This window comes from Lupinus angustifolius, chromosome LG19 (assembly GCF_001865875.1).
Source record: "Lupinus angustifolius cultivar Tanjil chromosome LG19, LupAngTanjil_v1.0, whole genome shotgun sequence".
Lineage (NCBI taxonomy): Eukaryota > Viridiplantae > Streptophyta > Magnoliopsida > Fabales > Fabaceae > Lupinus > Lupinus angustifolius.
Genome location: NC_032027.1, coordinates 1,092,767 through 1,108,713, shown reverse-complemented (window position 1 = coordinate 1,108,713; position 15,947 = coordinate 1,092,767). Strand labels below are relative to the sequence as shown.

At 33.0% G+C, this 15,947-nt stretch overlaps 1 protein-coding gene across 2 annotated transcripts; it reads right to left on the bottom strand.

Annotated features, from left to right (window-relative positions):
- On the bottom strand, window positions 175-12,869 carry LOC109334444 (alpha,alpha-trehalose-phosphate synthase [UDP-forming] 1-like). 2 transcript variants are annotated; one of them, XM_019570231.1, is made up of 19 exons: window positions 12,762-12,869; window positions 12,572-12,629; window positions 8,407-8,890; window positions 8,008-8,105; window positions 7,509-7,897; window positions 6,873-6,987; window positions 6,662-6,763; window positions 5,945-6,095; window positions 5,085-5,173; window positions 4,450-4,498; window positions 3,859-3,959; window positions 3,056-3,243; window positions 2,760-2,877; window positions 2,134-2,301; window positions 1,941-2,063; window positions 1,772-1,859; window positions 1,557-1,687; window positions 1,359-1,457; window positions 175-869 (listed from the first exon to the last, which is right to left on the bottom strand). In XM_019570231.1, the coding sequence occupies exons 3-19, from the start codon at window positions 8,846-8,848 to the stop codon at window positions 462-464; spliced, it is 2,859 nt and encodes a 952-aa protein (XP_019425776.1). In that variant the 5' UTR covers window positions 8,849-8,890; window positions 12,572-12,629; window positions 12,762-12,869; the 3' UTR covers window positions 175-461. The 2 variants fall into 2 exon arrangements, with proteins under 2 accessions (XP_019425776.1, XP_019425777.1); XM_019570232.1 differs by having other exon boundaries at window positions 175-866; window positions 12,762-12,868.

The following is a 15,947-nucleotide window of genomic DNA, read 5'->3' as shown; positions in this document are numbered from 1 at the left end:
TTAACCAAGTCCTATCCTTTCAATTCAAAAATTGTGGCAGCACGTCAAGTTCATCTCTAATACTTCTCTTCTTTTTGCTAAACTTATTGTGAGTATCAAGGTTTAAGTTAGGAAAACATTGCTAATGGCATAGCCTTCCAAGACTGTCTATGCTTTATTAGGAAATTATTCTGCTAGAGACAAATCCAGAAAGGGTGGATATCCTCTTTTCAGAAGAGAAAGTAAACTTAACTACATCAACCATGAACATGTACAGGCAACTATGGAAATAAAAAGCCTACATTCTTTATGTTTCAACTGTATAATAGCTTACAATCCTATGGTTGGTTTGCGAGTTGTTTTTTGGAGAGTAGTGGAAGGAAGGGAAAGACTTGAATCATGGAAATACACTTTTGAGATGACTTATAAGTTTTTTACTTTCCTTCTTTTCCCTCTAAAAACCAACTCAAAGTAGAACAACATCATACTGAGAATGAAGAGTTAGAAGAAGATGCAGCTGCTAGTTCCTTGAGAAATGAAACAACATCATCTGATGATCCGAGTGTGTAGCGAGCATTTGTCTGAGTTCTTCCAACGGCACAGGAGAAGTAATTCTCTTTCTTGAGGTCAAGGACATTCCAAGATGTCTTTTCATGAGTTGGTCGCCTCGGTGGTCGAGCGATATGATTGGTTTGTTTCTTCTCTGCATTTGCCTGAGGACGTTGCGCCTTATTTTGCAACGACTTTAGACCATTTTTATGTGTTGGTGTCTTCACAGATGATATCCTCTCAGCAGTGAACTTAGCTCCTTCTGTTACCTTATTACGAGGAAGACTCACACCAGCAGAAGGAAGCTCTGGTTCAAAAAAGGCATATATATCTTCATCCTGCTGCACACAATGATGTTAAATTCAACTGCTCCATAGTATTCATTATTCCGTTAAGGAACAACACATGTTCATTACAATTAGTGTAAAATAGATATAGGAGAAGAGAATAGAGGAATATAAACTGAACAAACTTAGTTTCTCGTTTCGATTAGAGCACCAGAGTTCAAGACATGATGTGAATGACAAAAATGTTGTAAAAACCACCCTGAATCTCAGCATCAACCTTTTAATAGATTCAACTAGAAATCAGATGCGGAAGATGAGCTAGTAGTGGATGGCATTAAACGTAAATATTCACATGCATCTTTACTAATAGAAGCAAATGAATAATTTTAACTTCAACACTTTGCTTTACATCTGTAAGATGGTAATGTTAACATTTTATCATCAAGTAGACAAATGTTAAAATAAAAAATGTGGCCAACCAGAAAACTAACCATAAGTATAAAATGCTATATGTCCATATCAAAAATTGAAAATTTAATTTACCTTTGTCAGAAAATGTCCTACGCACAGAACATAATCGATTGGTGTTGTCATGGATTTATTGTGGATTATCTCACCCAGGATACGGTCAATGCCTGCTCCCTGATTAAGTAAATAATTGGTGTAGACATTTGAATCATTAGAAAATCTTTAGTTGTAAACATAAACAAGAAAAGCGAATCATTAGAAACAAGAACTCACCTTGGTAACACCAGCAGCCCGCACCTCAACAGATCTGCTCCCTTGAACAACTTCAACAGGTGCATTAGAAATTGGACCCGTCCAGAGATGCTGCAGCATGTCCCTTGCTTGAAGTCTTCCAAACTCAACATCTATGATCATGGTGAGAGGATCAGTAATCGGAAATACTGCAGGAAGAACACAAAAAAAAGTCTCCCTAAGCACTAGTCATGCACCTGCATGTTTGTAATTCCACACAAGTGAAGCATCCCTTTCTTCAAAATGCGACCTAGGTGTTCTTTCTGTGAAATACTCAAAAACATGCTGAAAGAACATGATTACCAATGTAAGTCAATATCATGAAAGAGGGGCTATAAAAAAGAATATGAACATCAAAATGAGGACCTTCACACTGTCAACCCACTCCATATTTAGCTGCTCTGGCATTGTTGTCATCCATTCTCCTTTTGAAGGGTTTAAAAACATCCCATTCTCTGCTGCCAGCCACATGTCATATTCTTTGAAGTTCTGAAATAGCAATATGTTAATAAGTTTGTCAAGTAGTTCAAAAAGAATGCAGCAATGCACCGATAATTACTTCATCTAGAACCGTTCTGCCACTTCCACTAAGCACAACAACAGTGGTCTTTGGGTCATGGCAAAGTTCAATCAACGGCTGTTTGAGTTCTGGATGCACAGTGGGTTCCATTTCTTTATACTGGTCACCTTTTCTTTCAACAGGTTCAGTTAAAGTTCCATTGAATCCCTGTAGCACGTATCACCAGTGTCAAGAGATATTGTCAACAAAAAATATAGAAAATGAGATGGCAAGTACAGTGAAGGAGTCAGTTATGAAAAACTGTAACTGAATGTCCTTGGCAGCAAGAGATTGGAGAAAATGGTGCTAGAATCGTGGAAAGGGGCGTGAGTACTGAGTATGAAGGGAATTGAGGGTGGTGTGAGGGGTGTGTCATCATTTGGGTAGTTTAAGGAAGCCAGAGAAAGCATTGCTTCTCATATTTTTCCTGCCTTTCTTTTCTTCCTACAGCTGAAGCTATACATTTTCTGATATTTGTTTTTTAATCAGAGCTCTAGCTTCTGAATTTTCATATAATTTTTATAGTTTAGTATCTAACTATCTATAATACATGAAGTTTTAAAAGGCTTCCTGAAAGATCAGTATTCAAATAAGATAGAGATAAGTTTCATGGTAAGACAGCATACCAAAATAAGCAACCGATTAGTTGATTGCAGATAACGTTCAATTGCAGTCTTGGTTGGCAGGCGGGGTGGAACTTGTTTTGTCCTTAACTGTGCCTCAACAACAGTATCATTTAGCTCACTGCAAGTATTTAAAGATAAGGTTCATCATGGCATTTGGATCTAAAAAATTAAAGCAAGAGATCTATGTTTTGATAACATATTTTGGTTTAAATCAGGCATCTGGATGTGTTTCTACTATTTCTAAAAATGCATCAAACAAGTAACCAACGTATTTAAGTATAGTCTAGTATGTATACCTTACAAAAATTTCTGCCCATTCTTGAGCAGTGTGGGTTTTTACATGATGAAAGTTATGCCTATGTCGCTTCTCCCTTTCGGCAGATGGCATATTCAGGGCTTTGGCGATTGCAGCAGCAACTTCAGTGATGTTCCAGGGGTTGACCAGAATTGCACCAGCACCAAGAGACTGAGCAGCACCAGCAAACTACAAGAAGAATACTAAATGTCAGATATAAAACTACTTTAGATTGTAAAATTTTATGCAAAGAGCAGAGAGTTGCAACAAATGGTGCTGGGTAACGGGTGTCACATAGCACGGGTATTTTGGACAATACTTGTCAAACGTTGCAGGAAAAAGTAGTTACTGATTTAAAAACGAGTCATGTTGCAGGAAGGAAGAAAACAAAAGTATATGATAAAAAATGATGCCGTAATTCAAAAATGGCCTTCAAAAGGATGTGAAACAGACACAGCATAATAAAGTTTGAAGCCTTGAACTTTTTCATGGGTGTATGCATCATAATTATCCCTAGTTGAAATATTATTTCCAAAAGTCTAAAAAAATACTAAAAACAGCAGCACTTTCCCATTTTTTAGATAATTTTTTTCAGGAGGGGCCAATGGAAAGGGTGTTCATGAAACTTTTGTCAGTTTATCACATGTATGATAACCTGAAAAAGTAGAAATGTAGGAGGCTAGAGATTTCAACCCTTTAACTTCCAAACCTATATCTGCTAAACAATTATCGACATTAATTAGCATAGCCTGAATTGAGCAATTAAAAGAAAAGATAAACACACGAATAAGTTTCTGTAATTACTTCACTAAGAATGAGAACCCCTTTCTTCTTATCTTGACATGCCACAAATTCATAACTGACAAGATTCATGCCGTCCCTCAAGGATGTGACAAGTGCAATGTCTGGGTAAGAAACAAAGTATCAATACACCATTACCACAAAATTTACAATAAAAAACTAGAGATTAGCTATAAACAGACAATTAAAAATTCAGCGAAATACTGGACATACTTCCAGTCCTTTCCCAGAATATATGGTTCCAATATATATCTCAAAACCTGACTTTGTTTCACAAGAAATACATATTTACGTTGAAAACAACAATGGATAGATGATTAACATCTATAAAAATCAGTAAAAGAAATAATATTCAGAAAAATAGTATTATATGATAATTTTCCCATCTTTAATTGAATTCAATCAAAGTTTGCAGCCCATTCCAAGAAGAATGTGTACCACATTTTCAGTGAAGACCCTAAAAGGAAACAAGCATTTTCCGTTTTAGATATTATGCATTACAACTTTGCAAATGGCAAGTTTACATCAAAAATTATTCACAGGAAACCTCAGTCAAAGATAACAAAAATCTAAAAGCACTTAGGGTATAGATACCTGTGATAGCATATAAAGCACATAGAGCATGGAAATCAAGAGAGCGATCCTGTATACATAACATAATTCATTAAGTCATGTAGAATAGCAATCTGATAGATATCAAATAAAGCAAGTAGATCCTGCAGGCATAGCAAATTTGACTACATAATAGTTGTTCTTGCATGAAAGGAATATGAACACTCTTTCAATTCACATCAATTTGACTATTAAGTAACAAATACAGTTTGACAACAATTTAGCTTTCTCTCTTCATAGTTCATCTTCCTTGTCTTACAAAACCCTAATTTCTTACAACCCTAATTACTGCCTATCAATTAAGTTTAAAACACTTCCCCATTTCATTTCTCACATATTTTCCTTTGTTTCCCAAGTAAGTTACAATGTATCTTATATATATTAATTCCTTGCAAAAATCTATTTCACCATTTTCACCCATGCCAAAGAGCGTTAAGATAAATGCATAGCATGACAAAAGTTGGAAAAACTATATACAACCAATACTGCTAAATTAGATAATGAGATTTAACGTAAGTAACATTGACAGAAATAAATTGTGTATTGCATGAATGCATGTGATAGTGTATCAGCATTTATGTAATGTTCATTAAATAATTACTGTGTTAAGAACGCACTAGGTGATGTATAGGAACAGCAGTAAGTGATCCAAATCTGCCATTGATGCGACCAACAATTTCATGTACCTGACTTGTGAGCTTTTGATCTGTAAACATGAAGAAACAAATGAAAAAAATGACATTTTTCACATTCCAGTTGTTGAAGATATAAAGTTATTCCTGGGTTTCCATCTAAATAGGATAAGATTTTCATGTTAATGGGACAAGTTAAGCGAATTCCCAAAGATAAATTAATTATTTATAATTATTTGAGATGAAAAACCACTACGGAATAAAAAGCTGAAGTCTTAAGAAAAGTTGGTCACATATATACTACTACTTTATGAAATATGAACAAAGTAGTCAAGATTTTGATCCTTTCCATCTCATAATAACTTAAGTTGTTTAGGAGAGCTACAATTTTACACAGTAAATCAAAGGGGGAGCAATAGAATTAAAACTGCAACAAGAACAACATCACAGAGTAAATCAAATTCAAATTGTATGAAATGTTATACGAATACCGCTAAGAGCACGAATTCTAATGGTTTTTCAAAAAAAAATCATTACTGAAATTCTCTATACACGAATTTCAAATTGCAGTCAAATATTTCAGCCAACAGATCTTATAAATGATTTGTTTATATTCCTTTTCTTTTCTTTATAAGCATAAAAGGGCATTCTTTTTGCCCACACACTTTTGTAGAAAATAGTAGTAGTACAAACAACAATGAGACAAAATATTAGATCTTTACTTATTTAAGAGTAAATTTATTTTGCACTTCTAGAAACAACAAGAATAAGTTTAAAACAAGAAACCTATTGCCTGCTATATTGAGGAGTGAGGACAGTACAAGAAAAAATGAAATATAACATACACTCAGGAACGTCTGTTCTTGTTGGCACAGCAATCTGAAGCAGAACAACTTTATCACGCCAATAAGCATTCTCTTCCAAAAACTTTTCAAACGCTAGAATTTTTTGTGGGATTCCTTTAATCATATCAAGGCGATCAACACCTAACATTACCTGTCAAGACCAGGAACAAAAATTGTGATAGTCAAACCAAAGAAACAAATTAAAGTAGCCCTTTGCTCTAGGTAACAAAACACACACACAATGAATATCATGACATTGCTTACCAAACAAATAGTCACTTCTATGGTCAATGGCTCAATGCACATGCAATGGAAGAATATAACATAAAACAGTGAGCATAGTGTTCCATTGTAAATCATGTCTTCAGAATAATTATGAGTATTTGTGGCATGGCGTATTACTTTTATGGTGATAGAAAAAGGATTCAAAGTCATGTTAAATTTTGCCATTCTTTTATAAGGGGTGATATTCTTCGTGGTCAACAATTTGTTTCAGATGATACAAATTTACTCTAGTGGAAAGCATCACCTGAATATTATCCTAGAAGGTGGTTAGCATGTCCATAACTGTCATGGATCTAAAATCCTCAATTTATAGAACGGAAAAAAAGGTAAGAATTGTAAATCTGAAACAATCTCAAATTAATAGGTTCAGCATGCAGAATACATTATAAGACATAAACAGAAAATGCAGTTAATACAAAGTAAAAGATATACCTTTCTGCCTTTAAATCTTTCTTGTAATTCTTTGATGTGCTCCTGGACTTGAGGAAGGTAAAGTGCACGTATGAATCTTTCGGAGTCTATACCAATTGGAAACTGACATTCAAGGGTAGCAAAGTAAACCAGTAGTTCTAATTGTAAGTAATGGTAAATGTAAGTATGAAGCATGAGTGCGATCTTGTAGACAAATTTTGTGAGCACATACTGCAGCAACGCGAGTTAGCTTCCCTTGATCCTCAACCCCTTCAGGTGTGCCCTCAAGTCCAAGGATCCGAGTACATGCACTAACAAAATGCCGTGCATAATCATAGGTGTGAAAACTGCACAACAATAATTATAATCTTCCAAGTCAGAAGCAATGGTAATAACTAGAAAATTAAAATGATTTAATTGGAAAAGAGAAAAAAGAGAATGTCAAACTAATTTGACAAAAATGCAATGGTTTAAAACCAGATCAGCTTTTAAGTATATTGACTGATTGATGATAGATGAAATTGATTATGGAACAATGTTGTGGGACCCATTAGTATCACTTCGACACATTGAGGTTCATGTTTCAAATTTCATAACAACCACTGGAGAGAAAGTTGGAACTCAAGGACTGTAAGGAGTAAGCACAAACTGTTTCAAAACAACCCAGATACAAGAATCTACAAGTACATGGACCAAAGGCTTAATAATTCAAGTTACAGTACTTGATACTCTCGAACTATTAGTGGGGTGACAAAATTTCTAGTGAAGACAGTTGATTATTTGAAAATTAAAAGACTACATTGAAAGAAATAGTTATGAAACTGGATTAGCAAAAACAGATGTAAGGGAAGAGCAAATCACAATTTACCCAACTAAATCAGCTGCGAGAACAGCATGCAGGAGCTCGGAACGAGATGGCAGTGTTCTGTGAATTTCAGAAGATGGAAATGGGGTGTGGAGAAACCAGCCAACTTTCATTTTGCTGTTGTGATTTTTTAAGCATTGTGGCAGAAACATAAGATGGTAATCGTGGCACCAGACAACATCACCCTCTTCATAGTGCTCATTTACAACATCAGCAAACATTTGGTTTGCTTTCTGATATGCTGCAAACTGAGACTGGAAACTGCGCGTGGTAGCAAGGCGATCTTCTTGGGGTAGTCCAAGGTAATGAAAAAGGGGCCACAAAATGTTATTGCAATAGCCATTATAATATTGATGAACTATCTCTTCATCAAGAAATACTGGGATACATCTCTGTAACAAGCAAATAAAAAAAACTTTATAAAATCTACGGATGAAAAGGCACATTAATAAATGCAAAACTGCAAAAGTTATTTTGACATCGCGAGTTTGAAAGATATTACCTTTTCAGCCAATGCTTTCGTAAGTGCCTCTTGTCCAATCTCATCTGGCACATTCACACCTGCCCAACCTATCCACTTCGCCTCAAATTCCTTCACACCTTTGTTAAAGAACACATCCATGTCAAATAAGTAGACAACTCTTGGTAACATAAGGGACCAATTTCATTTCAAAATGTAACAAACTTAAACTTTGAAATCTACAATACCGTATAAACTTCAGAGAAGATACAGCATGCTCTTAAAAGAGTACTTTATATGTATACCAAGACATGACACTTTCATGTTACCTTTTAGGTTTATCATGTGTTATAAACCTTAATAAGTGTCACTAACATTTTCGCTTTAAAACATAATACACAAGAAAAAAAACTAAGACTTAAGAGCCTCATGATGACATACCTAAAAGAGCACTCACGAGGCCACCAGCGCTTATCTCCAAAGACCATGAATCCTCACCTTTCCTAACAGCTGAGACCGGCAGCCTATTAGCTACCACCAAAAGCCGTTGTCTAAAAGGCTTCCCATCTTCCCTTTCATATCCGTCAGTAAAAGCCCTTGCTGCTGCTGCACCTTCCAGGAACCGTTCAAAATGGGAAGTATGAGTTGTGCTATTAGCTTCTCTTAAGCGTAGGTCATGATCCAAAGATTCAGTAACCCCATTGATAATATTATTATTACTGTCATTATTGTTATTATCTGGAGATTCATTGGAAAGAGATGCCTTGCTGTTTTTTCTTAGCTTTCTTCCTCTCACAAGTCGTTCCACACGACCTGGAAAACTACTAGAATTGTTGCCGTTATACATGTTCCCATTCATATGCTCACCCTGGAATCCAACCATTGATGTTGTATATCAATGTTGACGGTAGCTCAATTTCCTTTCCTGCATTACAAAATATCTCAGATTTAGCTTCCAATAAAACAGAGTATAATAAAACAGAGTGAGAGGAAGAAATTTGATAGAGCCTACAGGGTGGGGCTAACTAATGAGTTGGAAATTTGACATTGTATAAACTTATACATAAATAGAATTATCAGCATTCCTGAATCTTGAACATGAATGCAATATAAAGAAAACAGAGCAATGTGGGCAGAGGAGGTTGTGGAAAATCATGCATTGAAAGTAGTTGTGAAGCAAAGGACTCCTAACTAATGCATTGATTTAATCATAGTAATGAAAATCATATGAAGACAATAGGTTCAAAGGGGAATACTGAGGGTGAGAAAAGAGTGGGAAATCTGCACAATCTAAATGGCAGAGAATTAAACATAGTGATGACTGACTAGTGAGAAAAGAAGAAAAACGAGGACGCAGTGGAATCCTCATGTATAAGCTTTACAAGGCACGTTTAACTCACTGCCATGCATGTGACACCCAAGATTTTTGTTGAAACCAGAAAGAAAATGTTTTACCCTATAAGGAAAAAAAAGATTATTTAAGTCCTATTTGTTTTTTGCAAACTTAATGTAAACATTTTTTAAAATTATCTATTCGCATAACTTATCAACCAAACATGACTTTATTATTTTTAATAAACTTATAGTTTGATTGTAACAAGTATAAATAGGCATCTAAGACAGCCAATAGGTTCACCAATCTTTCTCCTTACATGAAAATTGTTTTTATTTCATTAGTCTATACCTGTATTCTTATGAGAAGCAGCAGTTAATGGTAATTACCAAGGATTAAATGGTCTATTTTTTTAAATTAAATTCAAATTTTAATATCAATGTTGTGAGAACCGAACTGGACTGATCGATCCGATTGGTCTGACCTCTAATTAGATTTAAAAATAGTTCTACTTTGTAGTCTTAATTGAATAAGATGTTATGTGGCTTTAAATTGTTGAAATGATGTAATTACCAAAAAAAATAGAGATGTTTGTGTTATGTGGCAAAAAAAATAGTTCTAAGGGCCATTATCTTAAATTATTTTTTTATTAAAAAATTAAGAGTGGAAAGTCTAGTATGGAAGAGTTGGATATGAGTCAAGTGGAGTTCAACTCATCCTAGATAAACCAAATAAATGCATCATTTTAAAGTTGCTATATATGGATTGGATATATCCCAAAAAGCTATCCGATCCCATTTTTCGTAATCGATTAGTTAATATGTTGGTTAATCGTATTCTGAAACACGGAAAAAAAATCATTGGCTTATCAAATTATCTATCGAGCTATGAAAAAGATTCAACAAAAGACAGAAACAAATCCACTATCTGTTTTACGTTAAGCAATACGTGGAGTAACTCCCGATATAGCAGTAAAAGCAAGACGTGTAGGCGGATCGACTCTCAACGAATGATGATCAGCTATCTCACTTTTTTGTGTCCCATTATATCCCAATTCAATGAAAATTTGACACATACTTAAAAAGAAAATTAAGAAAAATATAAAATAACATTTTTATGTGATTTAGTGGGATATCATTGGCTTGAGACATGAGTACAAGAAGTTTTTGGGACCTAGGATCCTGGTTCCCTCAAAACACCCATGGCCACACTTCAACAAAAGAAAATCCGAAGAAATATATGCTTTTGGATGTGCATGTGTAAGAGACAGAATGTTGAATAGATGTGACCTAAAGCTTAAACGAAGTCTCTTGTCTCAATTTCAATTTTCAAACAATGTCCACAACTTCTAGTTGCATGTATCCAAATTATGGAAAGGGTTGTCAAGGCCGAACTGTGGGTACATAACTTTCTAATAAAACCAAATAGAAAAGTAGAGAACGTACTTATTTTTTAGATAAGGATAACCTTAACACTTCCCGAGATCAAAAAATGAGAAAGACGACTGAAATATATTAAGTTGATTTCTAAAGAGCAAAATATGCATAATAACTGATCCAAAGCACATAGGGAAGGGATCACCGACCTCTAATATTGTCTTATTTCTGTCTCAAGTCAATCATATATTAACACGTGGATAAAATAAAAAATTTAAAAACAAAAAATAATAAAATGCAACATTCTGATTAGTTTGGGACATGAAATGCGACACCCTTTAGTTAGGTGATCTCCATCAGGCACCAAGCATGTGACAGAACGTGACATTTTTTTAGCACTGAGTCATAGAAAAGGGAGAGTTCTTCCTTCATCTTGTAAGTTCATTACAACTTATTATTGACACCATTTAAAACCCTAAACCCTGACATTTTAGAATTTCAGTGGTTTCATTATTATTTTAGCTTTGGGGTGGTGCTTCTTTTTTAATTATTTTCTCCACCGTGTGAGTATTTCTCACCTCTCTAACGTGGAACCATATACCCTGTAATCCTGTACTGAGGTGTATGTGAAAACTGATAGAAAAGGATGTATTAAATCAGATTAGTGAGGGCAAAAGATAGGAATAATAAAGCTATGACCCGAAGCCTAAATCAGGAGATCTCATAAAATAGACTCCTGGCAGTGAAAAGAGGAATTCAGACTAATTGATGAAAAATTATTATATATTATAATATTAGTCTAATTTTTAATAATTCACTGATCTTTTGTTATAATGCTCCAAGGTGATAACTTGGAACATAAACCAAGACTAAGTAGAACCTTGAGAAAAACTGCTTCTAGCAAATCAATCTTGCACAAAAAGGTAGACACGTTGAGAAGAAATCTTTTCGGGTCCATCATTCCTAGCATTCACAACTCCGTCACATGGGTGCCTCTCAGTGAATCACATGCGCTGCTTGATCAACAGAAAGATGAGAACTATCTTTAACTGAAAAAGCCTATCTTTAAAAGTCATGGCCCCAATTCACTTCTACCGCTTACTTTCCTCATCATCTGAGTTTTAATTCGCTTGTCCAATAGACACTTTTGTGAAGGGAGCATATTAGTAACTAAGTGATTAAGTTTTGAGATGTAAGCTTAAGAATTATGAGTTAAAGCACTTCAGATTTTAAAAACCAATTTGACATACCAAACTTATAAACCTCAATCAACAATTCATTAAAACTAATTGTATTGAAGAGTCATTTAACTTATTTGTCAATAAAAAAAATTAAAAGGTAAAAAAAAGTTTTTCTTATATTTTAATATTAGACTCTTTAATATTGGAGAAAATTTCAACTCCATTGGAACTAAGAGAATTTCCATGAAGATGCTAAGAAACACAAGGGACCACAAGCACACAAAGTAACGTGACGTCACTAAGTATTCTGTCTATGTACACTGAAAATATCTATTAAAAAATTTCAACGCATTTTGACTTGTTTTATAATTTCTATCTTTACTTCACATAGCGTAAGATAAAACAGGGAATTTCAAACTGAAGAACGTAACGCATGCAAGAAACAGAGACATACGTTTTCATTTTTCTTTCAATTTCAATTAAATTTCCATTCGTTAATTCTTCTTCATATCCAAAATTCATCACAGATAAAACCAAAACAATTACATCAAACAGTTTCATCAGATCTAACTCTCTCCACTTTCCAATTTAAACAACTATTCAATTCAATCATCACTTCATCACATAGCAGATCCGTTACATCCGTACATACATAGATATTAATACAAATACTCTAATACTGTAAATATGCCTAATGAATGAGTGAAAACGCTAACCTGAATAACGCTAAATTAAGCGAAGCACGAGTTCATATTCTCCGTTGAAGTTAAGGTTCTGAAATTCAAAATCACAAGAAGCAAAACATCAATACATGCATATATATATATATATATATATGAACTAAGATAAAGATAATGAGTGAGTGAGTGAGAATAATAACTAAGAAAGAGAGAAAAACGTTCATACAGAGATACGTTAACAGAGAAAGTGAGTGAGTGAAAAAAGTAACGTGAACAACCAAAGATTCTACACGAAAATGGAAGTTCTGAAATTTGAAGAGAAAAAGAGAGAGGAAGTTAACTAATGTGAAAGAGAAACTGAATGAAGGGTTTAAATAGAGGGGATGGTGAATTCAGCATAGTTGCCTCTACTTTTCTTATGCCAATCACTTGGAGGGAATCTGTTCTTCTTTATATATATTTTTTTTAAAAGTTTTCATTTTATTTCTTAACCATGTTTACATTTATTAATTATTATTAGGCATAAAGTCACAAACACTGTGTTGTGGTTTTTAAAAGTATCTTCCTAGAAAGTTTATATTCTCTATACGTAATAGTCGGTTTAACCGATAAATTGAGCAAATCGAATCAATCACATACCAGTATAATATAATAATTATAGTGGTTATATATCTATATCATTATGTACTATTATATTGTTTATTTAAAGATATTCACTTACCTTATATAAAAAGAATTAATCACTTTTGGAGTATTTTTTTGACCTTTTGATTTATATGATAATTCAGTAATATCTAACACTACTATATCAATGTCTTATTGATATACTTTTATCAGTTTGATAATCCATAAAGTATTAAAGTAGTTTATTGGTTAGGAGGAAGGAGGTTATGGTGGAATCTCACCCACAATAAAATATTAACATACTAACGATTGCCGACAAAAAGTATTAATATCACTATCTATATAGATTGGCTAGGTAGTGCTAGTTTTATTAATATGTCATGCTATGGATGGAAATTCCTATGGGAGTATGGGGTGCGATGTAGCAATTTGCCAATTTGTTTAGAACATTTATATTCTTTTGCTTTACAACTTCGGTATACCTTTTTAGCTTGTGTGACTTGGATTCCTCCTAGACTCTTAGACCATTGCTGTGGTTGAAGGAGTGATCTTGCATTATATGTTTTTTATTAAGATTCTATGCATCAAAGTAGAGAGATGATTTGTTTAAAAAAATATAGAGAGATAGTAATCAGTGTTAATTCGATTAGAAGATGTTTGGTTTTGTATAAGTATGAGTCTTGGGTTTGATTATAACGAACTAACCAAAAATAATGAAGAGATGTTGACTCTTATACTATTTGAATTTGATTTCATAATATACCATATTTTGTGAAAATCTTGTATGAGATTAAACATAAGTTTATCATTTCTTCTATATGACCATTGTTATTAGCAATTATATTTGATTGCAAATTAAATGGTTGTTCATAAATACCTAGAAGCTCAAAGTCAATATAAATATACTTTATTTTATTCGCAACACTTAAGTTGTATGTTGCTAATGATATAAGGTCACTGTGCCATAACTCACATTTAATTTAACAATGGTTATTTAAGGCTTGTGTTGAACGCTATTAATGTAAGGTAAAAGTGAACCAATAATGTTTAGTAAAGCAAACACTATTAAATGTGATAAGTGAATATATATTTAATCACGCTTATTTTAATGAATGTTGTTGAATGCATGACTTAAAGATTCAACGACGCTTAATAAAGTGAACGTTGTTATTTATCGCACATCTAACAACGCTCAATAACACTTGTTTTTGTGAGCGTGGTTAAAAGTTATAGATTCAACAACAATTATTTTAGTAAGCTTGATTTGATTTTTTGAAAATATAAAAACAACTTCACCTACAATAATAAATACACTAATCATTCACTTTCCTATTTTTCTTATTATTCTTCTTCTACACAAGTTACTCTTCTTTCCCATTTCAAGTAAGTTATCTTTTATTAGTTATTGTTGTCATACATATTCAAATAATTTATTTTACCTCACATAAATTATTTGAATATGTATAGGAGGTCCTAACTAATAATAAATGATTATATATATAAGTATAAGTAACATTAAATTTTATATATCATATTATTCTCCATAATCATTTTCAATATGAGAATAAGATATATGTTCTAATAGGTATGAATTTTATACAATGTCATTGCATTATTCACCATTGATATTTAATTATTGTTGACTTTTCAAAAAATAATTTAAATGAATGGTGAATGATGAAATGCATGTGTATAAACCTTTACACTGTCACATAGATTTCACACTCACTTAATATTTATTACTCTCTATATATATCACTACCCTATAATAAATGATAATATTTTTTTGTTGGATAAATTGAGGAATACAACTACACATTTTAAACATGTATCTATAATTGTCTCATAGATTAAAATTGAAAACTAGTTGTGTTGAGCTTAAATTTGGTGCAATCTATTAGATGAGGGCCCCTGCAACAATATTGAAGAGTGTGTCTGGAATCCACTTCGATATTCCAGGAGAAGAATCTTTATATATGAAAACCACATTAATTTGAAAAGCTTCCAACTTTTAAGCTTGTCTAGAAGTGTGTGGTGAAAACAGCTTTTGTGGGAAAGCAAGGTGATTCGCGATATCACAAAGATGTGATTGCCCCTTCACTCTTGCACCATGTCTTTTAACTCTCAATTCCTTTATACCGAGTCGAGTGATCGGAGAGTCCAATACTAAAAAATGAAGAAAAACATGAATTTGTTTAATTTAGATTTTTTAATAAAAATAATTTAAAATCATATATGTTAAAAATTAATTTTATCATGTATCATAATCTTATCTAATATTGAACTCCTTAGTAAATGTGATGTATCGAATTCCTTTTTATTAGCCCCTCCCTCACGTGAGGTCACCACCCTCTCCCTCCACTTTTTAATCTTTATAATATATATTATATACTATTAATTATAAAGTTAATATTTCCTTAATAATTACAACTTTATTTTCATTCTAGCTAATGAGATTGCTAACAAATTTGATAATAATAGATTTTCACCTTAGATGAACTTTACTTATAAATCAAAAGTCTTATATAATTGTTATTTTATGGGGGGATAACTATACATATTATATTGTCTTAATATAAGATTATACCATATACCCATATGTAGTATAGTCTTTTAACGGTCAAAATTGTGTTAAGTTAAAAAAAACGTTTTATACTCATCGAATATATATTTGTGTAGGGTGCTTTACAACTTTTCTATTAAAAACACAAAGTTGACATGCAAATTCTTTTGTTCTTTATTTAAATGAACTTTAAGTCAAAAGCCGAAAGAAATTGCACTACTTTCT